The sequence below is a fragment of the Mirounga angustirostris genome, unplaced genomic scaffold (genome assembly GCF_029215605.1).
Source record: "Mirounga angustirostris isolate CCGP_5_RB_7025 unplaced genomic scaffold, mMirAng1.0.hap1 SCAF_9, whole genome shotgun sequence".
Lineage (NCBI taxonomy): Eukaryota > Metazoa > Chordata > Mammalia > Carnivora > Phocidae > Mirounga > Mirounga angustirostris.
In genome coordinates this window covers 64,754,491-64,771,786 of record NW_026991717.1, presented here as the reverse complement: position 1 = coordinate 64,771,786, position 17,296 = coordinate 64,754,491, and the positions used below count along the sequence as shown (strand labels likewise).

Genomic DNA, 17,296 nt, shown 5'->3' with positions numbered 1-17,296 from the left:
GCACTAAAGGAACTTCATTGAATCCTACATTATCAAAAGGGAATACTCCCTTTTTAAAGGTGAGTCTTTCATGTAACAAGTATTTATTGAGTAGCTACTGTGTGCTAGACATTGTTCTATGCACTGGGGATATTTAAATAAACAAGTCCCAGTTTTTAAGACAACATTCTGGTGAGGGACGAAGAAATATTATAATAAATAAAGAAAATAATATGCTAGACAGTTCTAAGTGCTAAGGGGAAAAAACAAATCAGGGAAAAAGAGGTAGGGAGTTTTTTGTAGGGAGGTTTGTTAAAACTTTAGATTGGATAACCAAGGAAGGATTTACTGAGAAAAAGTAGGTAACAGTTGAGTAAGATTTCTGTTTGGATAAGGCCTTATATTTTAGTTTATATGTTTGGATTTTCAGATCTTGAGTATCCTTAAAGTAGAATTAATCTGTAATTTTGGCTAATATTTTATGCTACACTATGTAAGATCTTGAACTTTTTGTGGACTTGGTGAATGGATTCAAATAGTGCAACAATAATAGTTGTAGACCTAGGAATTAGTGATTCTTCCATTTATTCAAACAGATGTTCTTTGTTTTTGATTCTGTTTCATTCTTTTCATCTGTACATTTCTCCTATCTTGCCTGTGTTACTGCAGACAAGGCTCCTAATATTTTTCATGACCCAGTTTTACCTAACTTTCTCTAGCTTCTGTATTGCTTATTATATTGAATTTTCTACAACCTGGGTCTGATATTTAGTAGTTTCCAAAAATTTCCTTGAGACAATTCTGTTTCCTTATCTCAACACAAAAAACTTATAAACTGGTCACTACTCTTTTTTTTTTTTTGTCTTGAATTTATCTGCCTGTTTCCCAAAGCAGTCCTTTCCATGATGTTGCCTTACTGAATTATTCATTCGTGATTCACCAAAAGCATGCATTGAACTTATGGAAATGCCTTCCTCTCTTTTACATTAACTAAATAACTGTAAAGATACCATGTTAAAAATTTTTGTGGAATAGAGAATGCAGGCAGACAGCTTGCTACTCCTGAGGAAATGATAATGGGAAGGAACAGTTGCCTTTTTATTGTCACAGGTAAGTCACAGATGGAAAAATAGGAAAACTGAGTTAGAGAAAGAACCTTGGGCAAACCAGTTTTCCTGGGAAGGACTGGAATGGAAGAAATGATAATTAATGACATTCATCTAGTCCAAAATTACCAATTCATTATTATCTTTAGAAAAGATAATAAATTGTACAATTAATGGCTTTTCTGGATAGCCATGAATTTTGTGACTTTTCTCCCAGCAGTTGTTTTACACCAGTTAATTCTTTAATATTGCCAGTATTCCTTGAAGAGAAAAAAACCCTGCCTGTTACCATTTCTATTCTCTTTCCTCTAGAGGCATGCAATAGCTGTTTCTTGAAAATTAAGATCTGGAATATGTCCCACATTACCTTTCTGGTTGCTTTTATTTTGTCTTTTCAGAAAACTTCAGCTTAACACTTCCTTCAGCACTCTCTTTACTGATTATATTATACTTCCTCTTTAATATTCAATTATTAATTTTAAAGTAATATTTCATTGTTTAATTGATTTATACTGGCTGATTTGGTCTGTCAGGCTCATCAGGACTATCTTGGCTTCATGTTTCTGTTTTATACCTCATTGTGATATATTGCACACCGCTTCCATTACATTCTGACTGCCATTAAACTGTTAATGATAGCTAATAACCTCGCTGATAGCTAAATTAAAGCCCAAATTCTTTGACCCCAAATTACTGACTTTATTAACTTTATAAATATTTCCTCACTACTTTTGCTTTATGAATCTAAATAGAATAGTAGCATGCCTTTAATAGATTAGTTGATTGATATTATTCCTTTAATTAATCAACAGATATTTGAGAGCCTTCTATGTGCTAGACTTTTGAAGTTTATGATATAATACAGTATGATGGTTTGATTTAGACTTCTTATATTAGTCTGCTTGGGCAGCCATAACAAAATGCCACAGATTGGCTGCCTTAAACAGTGGAAATTTATTGTAAAGTCCAAGATCTAGGTGCCAACTGGTTCATTTTCTGATGAGAGCTTTTCTTCCTAGATTTCAGAAGGATGCAATTCAATCCATTACAGTTCCTATTCAGTTCCACTGGTTTGTCTGTTGATTGCTAAGTGAATATTTCACTTTTTAACTACTTTTAGTTTTATGTGGTTTAATAACTGCTAATACTAGTTTTCCACTCATTAGTCGTCCTTACCCTTTTTTATTGGTATATCTTTGCTCACTCAGAACACTAAACAATTTGTCTTTTTTTTTTTTGGTCATTTCTGGTATCCTTTAAGCTCTTTCATGCAACTTATCTTCCTTTTGTATAGCATTAGCTAGAACTTGAAAATAATGTTAAATATTGATGCTAATGTTGGCTTCTTGTGAATTTAATGGAATTTCTAGTGTTGCAGACACAAGTATGATTTAGCTGTTGCTTTGAGATGTCCTTTATTATAAGAAAGTGTCCTTGGGGTGCCTGGGTGGCTCAGTCGTTAAGCGTCTGCCTTCGGCTCAGGTCATGGTCCCAGGGTCCTGGGATTGAGCCCACATCGGGCTCCCTGCTCCGCGGGAAGCCTGCTTCTCCCTCTCCCACTCCCGCTGTTTGTGTTCCCTCTCTCACTGTATCTCTCTCTGTCAAATAAATAAAATCTTAAAAAAAAAAAAAAAAAGAAAGTGTCCTTAATGTCTCAGGTTTCCCTACCAGAAGTTGATACTCATTTTTTTTGAAATCTAGTTTTGCAGATGTTCCATAGACTTTTTAATTGATATTTTTATTGTGACAATTATAGATTACTAATTGTTGTTGTAAGGAATAATATGAACAGATCCTGTTACTTTTTACCCAGTTTTCCCATTAGTAACATTTTGTAAAACTATAGTATAATCACAATTAGAATATTTATTCACATTGATACAAACCATCATATTCAGGTTTTCCTACTTTTACTTGTACTTATTTCAGTGTGTATTTAGAACTATACAGTTTTACCATCCACAGAAAAGAATCAAAACCATTCAGTAACCACAAGAATCCTCCCTCCTGTTACTCTTTTATAACCACATCCACCTCCTCCTTGGCCTGGCAACCACTCATCTGTTCTCCATTTCTGTAATTTTGTAATTTTAAAAATGTTATATATTTAGAATCATAAGTAAGTAACCTTCCAGGATTGGCTTTTTTCTTTCACTGCTGTTCCCTGAGGGTTCATTCAGGTTGTTGAGTGTATCAATAGTTTGTTCCTTTTTATTACTGGCTAGTATTCTGTGATGTCTTTGTACTAGATTTGTTTAACCATTGACTCACTGAAGGACATGTAGGCTGTTTGCAATTTTGCGCTATTGAAAATAAAACTGCTCTGAACATTCATGTACAAGTTTTTTTTTATGAATCGAAGTTTTATTTTTCTGGAATAAATGGTCAAGAGTGCAATTGTTGAATGTATGATAGTTTTGTAAGAAACTGCCAGACTTTTTCCCAGAGTGGCTGTGCACTGTATTACATTTCCATTAATGGTGTATGAACACTCCAGTTTCTAGGCATTCTTGCCAGCATTTTGTGTAGTTACTATTTTTTATTATAGTCATTCTGATAGGTGTGTAGTGAGAGAATTCATTGTGGTTTTAATTTACATTTCCCTAATGGCTAATGATGTTGAATATCTTTTTATGTGCTTATTTGTACCTATTCAGTGGAAAATCTGTTCAGGTCCTTTACCTATTTTTCTCATTGAATTGTTTTGGTTTTTTTGATGTTGAGTTCTGAGAGTTCTTTATATGTTCTAGATACTTGTCCTTTTTGGGATATGTGCTTTGCAGATATTTTCTCCCAGTCCTTAGTTTTCTTTTTATCTTCTTTTTTTTTTTTTAAGATTTTATTTATTTATTTGACAGAGAGAGAGACAGATAGAGAGGGAACACAAGTGGGGGAGTAGGAGAGGGAAAGCAAGCCTCCTGCCGAGCAGGGAGCCCGATGCGGCACTCGATCCCAGGACCCTGGGATCATGACCTGAGCCGAAGGCAGATGCTTAACAACTGAGCCACCCAGGCGCCCCTTCTTTTATCTTCTTGATGGAGTCTTGCAGAGCCAAAGTTTTAAATTTTTATGATGTTCAATTTATCAGTTTTTTCACTGATCATGATTTTGGTGTCAAGTCCAAGAACTCTTTTGTCTTTCCTAAGTCTCAAAGACTTATCTGATTTTTTTTCCTAAAAGTTTTATAGTTTTACATGTACATTTTATATTTAAGTCTTTGGTCAGATTTGAGTTAATTTTTATATATTGTATAATACTGAGGTCTAGGGTTTTTTTTTGTTTTTTTGCCTATGAATGTCCAGTTTTTCTAGCACCATTCTAAAAGTATCACACATTATATTACTATAGCTATTTTGGAAGCCCTCCCTGTCCTTGTATATAGGGTAGTGATTTCTCCTATTTCACTCTTCTTTCTTAAGATTATTTTCACTATTCTAGGGTCTGTGTCTTTCCTATAAATTTTAGAATAATCTTAACCTATGTCTACAAAAATCCTTACTTGGATTTTGATAGGAGTTGTATTAAACTTATGGGTCAGTTTGGGGAGAATTGACATCTTTACTATGTTGAATATTCTAATTCATGAATGTGGTTTGTCTCTAGTAAGGTCTTTGAATTCTTCCATTAGCATTTTGTGATTTTTAGCATGTAAATCCTATATTTGTTTTGTTAAGTGTATCATTTTTCTTAGGGCATTTGTAAACAGTATTGTGTTTATAATTTTGATTAGTACATGCTCATTGTATAGAGATGTGATTGATTTTTGTATCCTGTTACCTTGCTGAACTATGAGGTTTTTGGATTCCCTGGATTTTTTCAGTGTAGACAATCATGTCATATACAAGTACAAACAGTTGTATTCCTTCCTTTTCAATCTGAATGCCTTTATTTCTTTTTTTCCATTATTGCAGTGACAAGAACTTCCAGTGCTTTGTTCAAGAAGAATGGCATTAGTGTACATCCTTGCCTTGTTCAGATCTTAGTGGAAACACATTCAGTCTTCTACCCTTGATAAGATGTTAGCTGCAGGGTTTTTTATAGTGCTCTTTAATGAATTGAGATAATTCTCTATTCCTGACTTGCAGATATATTTTATCATAAATGGGTGTTCAAATTTGTCAAATGCTTTTTGCAGGCAATTGGTATGATCACATCTTTAGCTTGTTGATATGATAGATTACATTGATTAAGTTTTGAATGTTGACCCAGCCTTGTGGCCTAGAATAAATCCTACTTGGTCATGGTGTATAATCTTTTTATATATCATTGGGTTTGATTTGCTGCTATTTTTTTTTTAAGTTTATTTACTTTTTTTAGTAATCTCTGCACCCAATGTGGGGCTTGAACTCGTGACCCTGAGATCAGGAGTCGCATTCTCTTCCAAATGGGCCAGCCACGTGCCCTGATTTGCTTCTATTTTGTTAAGGAATTTTGTATTTAAGTTATGAGAGGTATTGGTCTGTAGTTTTCTTTTTTGGTATTAGTCTTTGTCTGGTGTTGGTATCAAGGTAATACTGGCCTCATAAAATGAATTGGGGAGTGTTCCTTCTTTTTCTGTTGTCTGGGAGAGAGTGTGTAAAATTGGTGTTAGTTCTTCTTTAAATATTTGGTAGAATTCTCCAGATAAATCATGTCAGTATAGAGAGATTTCTTTAAAAGCTTTTAATTACAAATTGAATTTCTTTAATGGTTATAGGACTATTCAGGTTTTCTTTTATCTTGATTGAGTTTTGATAATATATGATTTTTAAAGTATTGGTTCATTTCTTCTAAGTTGTCTAATTTATGATTGAAAAGTTGTTCTTAATATATCAATTATACTTCTAAAGGCTGCAAGATCCTTAGTGCTGTCCCTTGTTTTCTTTCCTGAAATTGGTGATTTGTTTGTTCATTTTGAATTTGTCAGTGTTTTCTTTAAACAGCATTTTGTTTCATTGATTTTTCTTTCTATTTTCTTTGATGGATTTTTATTTCAATTGATTGGGTTTCTGTTTATTATTATTTTCTTCCTTCTGCTTGCTCTGTTTTTCTTTTTTAGTTTCTTGGGAGGAACTTCAGTTACTGATTTAAGACCTTTTCTCATTCCAATGTCCATAGCCTTTTGAAAGGCTTCAATTCACTGTAATGCAAAGGTTTGGATTTATAAAGTTTAACCTTGTTTATTAAGTTATTCAAATCTTTTATATCCTTTCTCTCCCTCTCTTTCTTTCTTTTTTCTTTGGGGGGGGTCTAATTTAGCTCAAAGGCTGAAGCTCTCCAACTATCATTATGTTTTTGAATATTCTTGTGTTTCTAAATGGTTTTTGTGTTATATAAATATTGCTGTATAAATTGATTAATAAAGATTCATGGCTGTTAAATCCTCAGATCATTGAGATTGACGCCTTCAGAGTTGTGTGGTCCCCTCTCCAAATTATACAGACCCAGTAGAGGGAGAAGAGAATTGTTTAAGGTTTTGTTTTAGCTTAGCAATTCAGAGATCTAGCAGCCTATGGGAGCTTGGGAAAGAGCAAAGCAAGGAAGCAGGGGTTATTGCCTGTGTCCAAGAATTTTATGTTGTTGTTTGTGCGGCCACCAGGAGTTAGAACAGTGTCTTAATTAGAAGTCAGTGACTACAGTTTTCTCCAATTTCTGCTGGTAGTAATCCCTTCTAAATTCTCTGCAGGGGATGGTCTCCTTGATGATGGTCTTTATATCTCTCAGAGGTGCTGAAGGAATCACAGCGTATCTCATTTTCTATTCCCTTATCCACTTTTATTTTTACTTCCTACTGATTCAGTTTCTCTGATGGCTATAGGTCTCCAGTGGTTTTCTGTTTACTTTTCAATCGGTATTGATTAAGTTATAGTTTTGGGTTTTTTTTCCTAGGATACTGGCTGTTTCACTTACGTTTTCAAATTTGGGGGTATAAAATCTTACACTACATTCCTTATTTCTAAAGTTTTGCTGCGCTTTCAGTTTTGTTCCACTTTCATTCCTAATAATGTTTATTTGTACTTTTAAAAAAACTATTTATTTATTTTAGAGAAAGAGTGTGCAGAGGGGAGCGAAGGGCAGGCTGAGGGAAAGAGGGGAATCTTTTTTTTTTTTTAAAGATTTTATTTATTATTTGACAGATAGAGACACAGTGAGAGAGGGAACACAAGCAGGGGGAGTGGGAGAGGGAGAAGCAGGCTTTCCGCGGAGCAGGGAGCCCAATGCGGGGCTCGATACCAGGATCCTGGGATCATGACCTGAGCCAAAGGCAGACGCTTAACAACTGAGCCACCCAGGTGCCCCTGGGAGAGAGAATCTTGCGCAGACTCCACACTGAGCATGGAGCCCGAGGTGGGGCTCAATCTCAGGACTCTGAGATCATGACCTGAGCCAAAACCAAGAGTCTGATGCTTAACTGACAGTGCTACCTAGGTGCCCCTGTTTATTTTGCATTTATGCCTTTTTTGTTTATCCATTTCATTTCTTTGCAAAGAGTCAACTTTTAGCAAGAATAGTATAAGATCTCCTGTACATCTTTTACCCAAATACACCAAATTTTTTCCCCAAATATGTCAGTTTTTTAACATTTTGCCATGTTGGTTTTGTCATTCTCTCTCCCTCCCCCAGTACACACACAAACACACACACACACACACACTTGTTTCTGAACTATTTGAAGTAAATTGCATATATTCTGCCTTTTACCTCTTAGTACCTCAGTGTATTTTTCCTAAGAACTAGGATATCTTCTTAGTCACAGTCTAAGTATCCTATTTAGGAAGTTTAACATGATATGGTACTTTAATCTACAGTCCATATTCCAGTTTTTTCAACTGACCTAATAGTGTTCTTATAACATTTTTGTACCTTCCATATGAGATCACATAGCACTTGGATTTCACATGTCTTTATTCTCCTTTAATCTGGAGCAGTTCCTCAGTTTTTCCTTTATGACCTACATATATTTAAAGGGTGCTGGCTGCCTCCCTTCTGTTGTAGCTGAACTGCTGTTATGTGAGAAACACTGCCATTGTTCCTTCTGTTCCTTTTTAAAAATGTCTAAAATCCAACTCAGCTCAGAACATAGCATTAAAGACAAATTTTTATTAATAGATAGTAAAATTATATATTTGATAATAATACAGTTTGATATTTCTTGGTGTCTTTATAAAGGATACTAGCTTTTATATCATCCAGAAAACTAAATGTGAAGCAACTGTTTGAGATACCAATTATTGATTTTGGTTAGAAGTAATCTAATTTGAATTTGGCACTTTTAGTTCAAAAGTGAAATGATTTTTCCTTGGAGTCAAAGGTATTTCAGAAAGTTACTAGTGAAAACATTCAAGTCTAGTTACCAACTATACTACTTCTTAGATAATACAATTTGTAAACATGTAATTATCTATTTGTAAGGTAGCAACTATAATAAAGTACATGGTAGTTTGAAAGTACATATTTAATGTTACTCTGCTCTCCCAAATTGTTAGTTGTTATTAATGAAACAAAAATGCACTTGTACCCATTTTTGACTTGGTCTATTTTAAGTACTTCTGGCAAACAGTCCAGTAATTTTATGATGGGAGTTTTGCTCTATATTTCCCAAAATAGCTTGGAATATATCTTCAGAAGTTGCAGTTATTTAGTGACTGTGGCATTTTCCTTTTTCCCTCTCTATAAAATACCCTAGAATTTCTTCCAGAAGAAGGAAAAACACTGGAGGTTGAAATTTTTCACTGCCTTTAGAATCTGTTAACTTTAGCTTCTCAGAATCTATCCATAAGCTCTTTGAGCTCCTGAGTGCTTTTATTTATAATTCAAATTTCTCCTCCTCCTTTATTAAAAAAGTCTCTTTTTATAAATAATGATCTAGTTTTTCATAGCAATTATTGTATTGTGGATTAGTGGATCACCATTATTACTATTTATTGAAGGTTTACTATGTGTCAGTTACAAACCAGTGTTAAAATTTTACTGATTTTTAAAATACTCATGCACTTACCTTTATTGAGATCTTTATTTCTCCATACAGCTTCAAGTTACTGTCTTGTGTTATTTCATTTCACTTTGTAGGATTTCCTTGAGCTTTTTTTGCAGGGCAGATCTAGTAACATTCTCTCAGCTTTTGTTTATCTGGGAATGTCTTAGTTTCTATCCTACTTTTGAAGGACAGTTTTGCCAGATAAAGGATTCTTGGTTGACTTTTTTTTTCTTTTAGTACTTTGAATATATCTGCCCACTATCTTCTGGCCCCCAAAGTTTCTAAAGATAAATCTGCTAATATTCTTTTTTAGGATCCCTTGAATGTGACGGTTCACGTTTGTCATGTTGCTTTCAAGATTCTCTTTTTGTCTGATGTGTGGCTCTCTTGAATTCATCGTATTTGGAGTTTTTTGAGCTTCTTAGATGTTTATATTGATGTCTTTCATCAAATTTATGAAGTTTTAAACTATTGTTTCTTCATATATATTCTTGGCCCCTTTTCCTTTTCTTTCTGTAGCTCCCACAATATGTGTGTTGATTCTTTTTTTTTTTTTTAAGATTTATTTATTTGGGGGGGCGGGGGGGCACGGGGCAGAGGGGCAGAGGGAGAGGGAGAGAGAATCCCAGGCAGACTCCATGCTGAGAGCAGAGCCTGACACAGGGCTCAATCTCATGACCCTGAGATCACAGAGCCCAAATCAAGAGTCTTATGCTTAACCACTGAAAACACCCAGGCACCCCTATGTTGGTCCTCTTGATGGTGTCCCACGGGTCCCTTAAGCTGTTTGCTTTTCTTTAACTTTTCCTTTTTGTTCTTCAGACTCAGTAATGTCTATTGTCTATTTTCAAGTTCACATATCTTTTTCTGCCTGCTCAAATCTGCTTTTGAATCTCTGTAGTGAATTTTTTGTTTCATTTATTGTGCTTTTCAGCTCCAGAATTTCTTTGTTTCTTTTTAGATTTTCTTTTTTTAATTTAATTTAATTAATTTATTTATTTTTGATTCGATATTTTTTTATTATTATGTTATGTTAATCACCATACAGTACATCATTAGTTTTTGATGTAGTGTTCCATGATTCATTATTTGCATCTCTTTATTAATACTTTCATTTTGTTTGTACATTGTTTTCTTAACTTTCTCCTTAAGACAGTTTTATGGTTTTTTTAAGCCTTGGTCTAATGGATCTGCCATGCCTTTTTAAGGCACAGTTTCTCTTGATTTTCTTTTTTTCTTACAGTGGGAAAAGGAAAAAAAATGAATTTACTGTTTGTTTGTGTGCCTTGAGCTTTTTTGTTCAACATTGAACATATGAATCTAATTATGTGGTAACTCTGGAAATCAGATTGTCCCCCTTCCGCAAGATTTGCTTTTTTGCTTTTTTTTTTCCTTTAAATTGTTGTAAGTTGTCTCTGTGCTGAGGATCTGCCTGAAGTGTAAATTTAGGTCTTCTCATGTCTTTTTTGAGTATTTCCTTGGGTATGAATAGTAACTTTCTAATTTTCCCCAGGAATGTAATTGTTTTTGAATGTCCTAGTCTTTAATGTCTGGCACCCAAAATGGGAAAAAGTAAAAAATGATAGATAAAAAAGGATGCTGATCCTTTAAATAACCTGGACATCTCTTCCTTCTGTTGAGGAGGGACTTGCAACAGTAAGGGAAGGTATAACAATTATGGCTGTCCTCCTCTTTGTCTGCAACTCTCTGATCAAAGTCAGCCATCGGTAATCAGAGCATAGATCACCGATATTTGGAGGACAGGGTCCTTTTTACCCACTCTGGCTCCTGTGAGTTGTGTGCGACCTGCTCCAGGAACATGTTGTGCATAACTCCCTGCCGTGGGAGGTGGGTAGTTGCTACTGTACTAATGCTGAGATTGACCAAAATTAACCCCAGTTTACTGTGTTTGTCTTCCCTTGGGAGTTGCAAACCTTCTAACAGACTAAGGAGTTCCAACATAGTTCTTTTTTTTTTTTTTTTTAAGATTTTATTTATTTATTTGACGGAGAGAGAGAAACAGCGAGAGAGGGAACACAAGTAGGGGGAGTGGGAGAGGGAGAAGCAGGCCCCCTGCTGAGCAGGGAGCCTGATGTGGGGCTCAATCCCAGGACCCTGGGATCATGACCTGAGCCGAAGGCAGACGTCTAACGACTGAGCCACCCAGGCGCCCCCCAACATAGTTCTATCAGACAGATTCTGCCAGTGTAATTGTTGTCTAGGTAGGGAGAAAGTTTCCTTCTTACTTTGTCATCTTCCCAGAATCCTCTTTTTAATCCCATTTTAAAATTTCTGTATTGAGTGACTTTATGAAGTAGATTAAGTAGCAAGACCTCTATATTAATGGTGGGGGGAAATGCATTTACTGAAATATAATAGCTTTTATTCTCACTTCAATTAGTATTTAAGAGCTACATTAGATTATTTGATACATGTATAGTAATCTTTGGCATTTAACTTTTGGCAGGTGGTTTTGGAATGTATGCTTAAAAAAGACCTCATTTACAATAAGGTCACTCCAACATTTCACCACTGGAAGATTGATGACAAGAAATTTGGCCTTACTTTTCAAAGTCCTGCTGATGCTAGGGCTTTTGATAGAGGCATTCGAAGAGCTATAGAAGATATTTCTCAAGGTAGGTTTTCTTGACTATTTTCTTAATTTGTTTGTAGAGTAGAGTGACTTTAAACAAGTCAGCTTTTGTGATGTGTGTGATTAGCTTTGAAAGCTCACTGTAGGCAAGGATAAAATAATGGGTTTTTTAATGTTTTATATTTGTCACATCATAATATATACCACTTATGTGTATTTTCTTGAACCCATCAATAGCAGCCTTCAGATAATGCAAATAAGTAGGAGCATGAAGAGGGAACGGTCAGAACTTTCAAAATCCTTGTGTGTTGTTGTATCAGTCATATCCTTGTTTTGGTCATAAAAAAGAGAAAATTTCTAATCAAATATAGTTGACCCTTGAACAACATGGGTTTGAACTATGCCAGCCCACTATATGTGGATTCTTTTACAATACAGTACCATAAATATATTTTCTCTTCCTTATGATTTGCTTGGTGTATAACGTTTTCTTTTCTCTATTTTATTCTAAGAATATAGTACATAATACATATGACAAACAAGGTATGTTTCATTGGTAATGCTTCAGTCAACAGTGGACTATTATTAGTAGTTAAATGTTTGGGGAATCAAAAATTGTATGTGGATTTTCAACTTCATTGGGGCGGGGCAGGGGTTGGGGCCCCTAACCCCTGTATTGTTCAAGGTTCAACTGTATTTGGTTATTAGAAGTTTTCTCTTTTTCATATGTAGACTCTATTTTTCCTATGGCAAACCTTTTCTTGAAACTCTTAACTCTACCTGATTTCATTATTGAGGATTGGTAGAGACCACAGCCCCATTTATCTCTTTGTCTATTTTGCCAATCTGCTAAGATTATTAACTCTAAAGCTTGCAGGAAAGAAGAATATTTACATGTAAGACTGGCCTCTGCTTAATTAAGCAAAAAGAAATCACTTTAAAGCCCACTTCTCCCCCACAATGAGGTTATAATTAAGACTTGATTTGTTTTTCTAATTAAGAAGGAAAATTGTCTCTATAAATAGAAATCACCTTGTATATAAAGTAACTGAATCAAAATATATTAGGCAGAATTGTGATTTGTATATTTTGAAGATAACATTTTAATAGGAAAATTAGAAGAAATGAATGAGCTGACCATAGGCAAGAACATGGAAATGCTTAGTACAAATATGTACTGATAGTGCATGAAACTGTGCTTAAATAATTTATTTAGCTATTTTAAAAGATTAGAGATTGGTAAACAATCAGTGATTTCCAGTTCAGAAAAATTTCCGTGGAATAGTAGCATTCACTTTATCTTTATTACAAGAACCTGTAAGTTCTTTCTAGGTCATTGTTCTCAATGTTGGCTACACATTTCAGTCACCTGGTATACTTTGACAGAGTAATTCGTCCATACTCCACAGGCTATTTGAATCTGTCTGCCTAGGGAGGGGAGCTGAGGCATCCTTTTTTTTTTTAGTTCCTCCTATTTCAAATGTGATGAAGAGATGTGAAATGATTACGATTTAGAGAGGAAAAAAGTTCCTGAGATTCTCTAGTAGTGGTTGTGGTTCTCAAACCAGTGCAAGAAATAAAAAATACATGAAGCCCTATGCCTCATCCCATAGATCCTGACAATATTGGTTTGAGAATATACTGGAGTACCAGTATATTTTCTAAAAGTTCCCCAGTTGATTCTGATATTTAGCTAGTGTTCAAGAACCAGTACTTTAAAAAGACAATCATTATCCATGCTTGCTGGCATTTTAGATTTATTTTTACTTTTTTTATTAAGCTTTTTATCTTCATTCCAGTATAGTTAACATACAGTGTTATATTAGTTTCAGGTGTACGATATAGTGATTCAACAATACTGTACATTACTCAGTGCTCATCATGATAAGTGTATTCTTAATCCCCTTCACGTATTTCACCCATCCCCCAACCACCACCCCTCTGGTAACCATCAGTCAGTTTGTTCTTTATAGTTAAGAGTCTAATTCTTGGTTTGTCTCTCTCTCTCTCTCTTTTTCCTTTGCTCATTTGTTTTGTTTCTTGAATTCCGCATACGAATGAAATCATATGATATCTGTCATTCTCTGACTGACTTTGCTTAGCATTATACTCTCTGGTTTCATCCATGTTCTTGCAAATGGCAAGATTTCATTCTTTATGGCTGAATAATACTCCATTGTGTATGTATACCACCTCTTTTTTATCCATTCATCTGTCGATGGATGCTTGGGGTGCTTCCATAATTTGACTATTGTAAATAATGCTGCAATAAATATAGAGGTGCATGTATCCCTTTGAATTAGTGTTCTTGTATTTTTTTGTGTAAATAGTAGTGTGATTACTGGTTGTAAGGTAATTCTATTTTTAACTTTCTGAGGAACTTCCATACTGTTTTCCACAGTGGCTGCACTAGTTTGCATTCCCTAAAGTGTTACTACTTTTAAGCCCATACTCATGTCTCCATAAAAGCATACTTCTTTCACTAGAATCAAATAGGTTGGGTTTCATGTTTTAAAGGACATTTATATATGTGGAGGAGCCTATGAACTCCTTGCCAGGTAGAATAGACTATAGTACTAATCTTGTTATTTTTGAACATTTTAAAAAACGTACTGGTTAGTGTTATTACCAGCCACTGTATAGACTTTCAACAATCCCATTAAATTTCTCTTACTTAGTCTTCCATGACAATAAGAATAAACTATGCAACCCTTTCGGAAGGACAGGTTTCTCCTCATCTCCATGCTAGTATCTCTCAAGGGTAGCATAAACTCAGAATACTTTGCTAAGACATTCTTCCTTATTAATTTATTGAAACTAAAGGCACTCCTGAACACCATGAAAATGTACAGAGAGACGCTGATACACAAAGATCAAAAACAACAACTGGCTGTTGGTTGTCAATAGGGGTTTAAGGCCTATTTGTTTTCTTTCTTACAGAAGTACCTAAAATCTTCGTTTGGGGTGTTAAATACTGTTTTCTGGGTAAGAATATTTAGAAAATTGAATAAATCATATGTGGGTAAGCACCAGGGGAGTTGTAATGTGTATACCCTGCCTAGCAGTTTGAGCATTTTAGAAAAATCAGGGGTAGGGCTTACTAGAGATAGTACACTTCCACAAAAAACATTTCTTTGGTAAATAACTGGAAATATACCCGTAGAAAAGGAAAACAATCACTTTATTCTCCTAACAAAGGGGCAGGTATGAGTGGCCAACATCGGACTTGTTGCCAGGCAGCCCAGAATGATCTCTGATCAGTTCTACAGTATTATAATGATTTAATCAATTTTTCAATAATAATAAAACCTAAGACAAGAATTCTTTGCTTAATTAACATCTACCTGTTTTCTTAGGATGCCCAACATTTAAAAATGAAGCTGAAGGAACAGAAGATGACTTACAAGTAAGTAGTTTGCCTTGAAAGGAATTTCTGAACATAAAGGATAAGGAGGAAATCACTAACCTTAATAAATAAACAACTTATGTAAATTTGTAAGAAAATTTCTCAGACACTGTATTTGTCAAGAAATACAGAGAAACAGAAGCAATAGGATGTGTGGGCATGTATATAGGTATGCATGTGTTATAGAGAGTTTGTTTTTGGTTTCCTTAGGTTGGTTTGTTGGTGGTGGTGGTTGATTTTTTTGGTTTGTTTTTAAAGGAATTGGTGAGTGATTGTGGGGGCTGACAAGTCAGAAATGCACAGGGTAGGTAGGCAGGCATGTATGGCAATTTTGACACACTTTGGTATTTCAGTTTTGAGTTGTAAGGCAGTCTCGTGGCAGACTTCCTTCCCTTTTGGGGGCCCCAGTCTTTAAGTCTTTTCAGAATGAGACTGTCTGCTTTATGGAGGGTAATCTCCTTTACTTTGAATATACTGATTTACATGTTAGTCACTTCTGAAAATGTCTCTACAACATTTAGACTGGTGTTTGACTGAATAGCTTGGCACTATAGCCTAGCCCAGTTGACAAATAAAATTAACCATCACATATAGGCAAGGTACGCGTATAAAGAATTCACAGAAAGGGAATTGCAAATTGTTAATAAGCATATATGAACAATGGTAAGCAGCAGGTAGTGTAAATTAACATTTTTTAGTTACCAAATGAAGAAAGGCTTAAAAATTGACACACACACACCCCCAGGGGCGCCTGGGAGGACTCAGTTGGTTAAGAGTCTGGCTCTTGGTTTCAGCTCAGATCTTGATCTCATGGTCCTGGGATCGAGCCATGCACTGGGCTCCATGCTCAGCTCGGAGTCTGCTTGTCCTTCTCCCTCATCCTCTGCTTCTCCCTGTTCTCTTTCTCTCTCTCAAATAAATAAATAAATAAAATCTTTAAAAAATAAAAAAAAATAAAAATTGACACTGCCCCATACTGTGTCTGTCTGTGAGATTGACAGATTGATGCTGTGCTGGAGAAAATGTGGATTGGTAGGTTCTTTCTAGAAAGCAGTTTGGTAATATGTATTAAAAAGCCTTAAAAACAGAAACCTGAATGCCTGTTGATCTAGTGAACCAATTTCCAGTAATTTATACTAAGGAATAGAGATGCATAAAGTGTTTTTTGTTCATTTGTTTTTTCTTGCACAAAGATTTTTTTATACACAGATTTTTGGGTGTGTGTTTTTAAAGTATTAATAATAAAAAATAAGCTATTTAAATATTAGGAAAACCTGAATGATTGAATTAATTAAAGTATGTCTTTATCATGCAACCATTAAACATTTTATTATTAATTTGCTTATACTGAGTAATAAAAATAAAAATTATATGGTGTTACCACTACTTCGCTAAAATGTTAAATATTTTTGTTTATTACTTTTGGATTGTGGGATTCTGAGTTACATGACTTTCTTTTTAGAACTTTTCCATATTTTTCAGGTTTGATGCAGTAAGTATTAATACTTCACAATAATATTAGAACATAGAAGAACCCAAATTTGTCTGTATACCTAGTATTAATAATGAATTATTCATATTACTGTAAAAATAGTTGGAACCTAAAGACATGGCAAAATGTTTTATGTGCATTTATTTTTTTTTAAAGATTTTATTTATTTATTTGACAGAGAGAGAGACAGCAAGAGAAGGAACACAGCAGGGGGAGTGGGAGAGGGAGAAGCAGGTCTCCCACTGAGCAGGGAGCCCGATGCACGGCTCGATCCCAGGACGCTGGGATCATGACCCGAGCTGAAGGCAGACGCTTATGACTGAGCCACCCAGGCGCCCCTTATGTGCATTTAGAATCAGAAAATAAAAATGTTTTTATTTTGGCAAATTTGAGAAATATAGCGAATTTTAAAGAAAAAAACATATGTATGCTACCATCCATGATAACCACCATACATATTTTTAAATATAGCCTTTGGGATTTTTTCCGTACACATAAATGCGCATGCACATGGGTTATTGTAATATTATACTATAGTCTTTTTTTCACTCAAATATATATTTGTGTCCTTAAATACTTTTTCAAGTTTATGATTTCTAATGTTTTTATGTAATTTGTTTTTTTGTAGATGTATCTTAATTACCAGTCCCCCTGTTGTACATTTAAGAGTCCTTTGTTGTGTTTAAATATATGAATCTTTTTATTTTATTTTTGATTATTTATTATTTTAAAAATACAGTGAGTTGCAGTTAATTCGATAAAA

The 17,296-nt window shown here is 34.7% G+C and overlaps 1 protein-coding gene across 3 annotated transcripts in view; it reads left to right on the top strand.

Annotated features, from left to right (window-relative positions):
* Positions 1 to 17,296, top strand: part of SPRED1 (sprouty related EVH1 domain containing 1) — a 120,565-nt gene that overhangs the window by 65,177 nt on the left and 38,092 nt on the right. For all 3 annotated transcript variants that reach the window (XM_045900383.3, XM_064570695.1, XM_045900382.3), the window contains exons 3-4: positions 11,510 to 11,678; positions 14,992 to 15,041. In XM_045900383.3, coding sequence (XP_045756339.1) covers positions 11,510 to 11,678; positions 14,992 to 15,041 — 219 coding nt within the window. The remainder of the gene's footprint in view (positions 1 to 11,509; positions 11,679 to 14,991; positions 15,042 to 17,296) is intronic.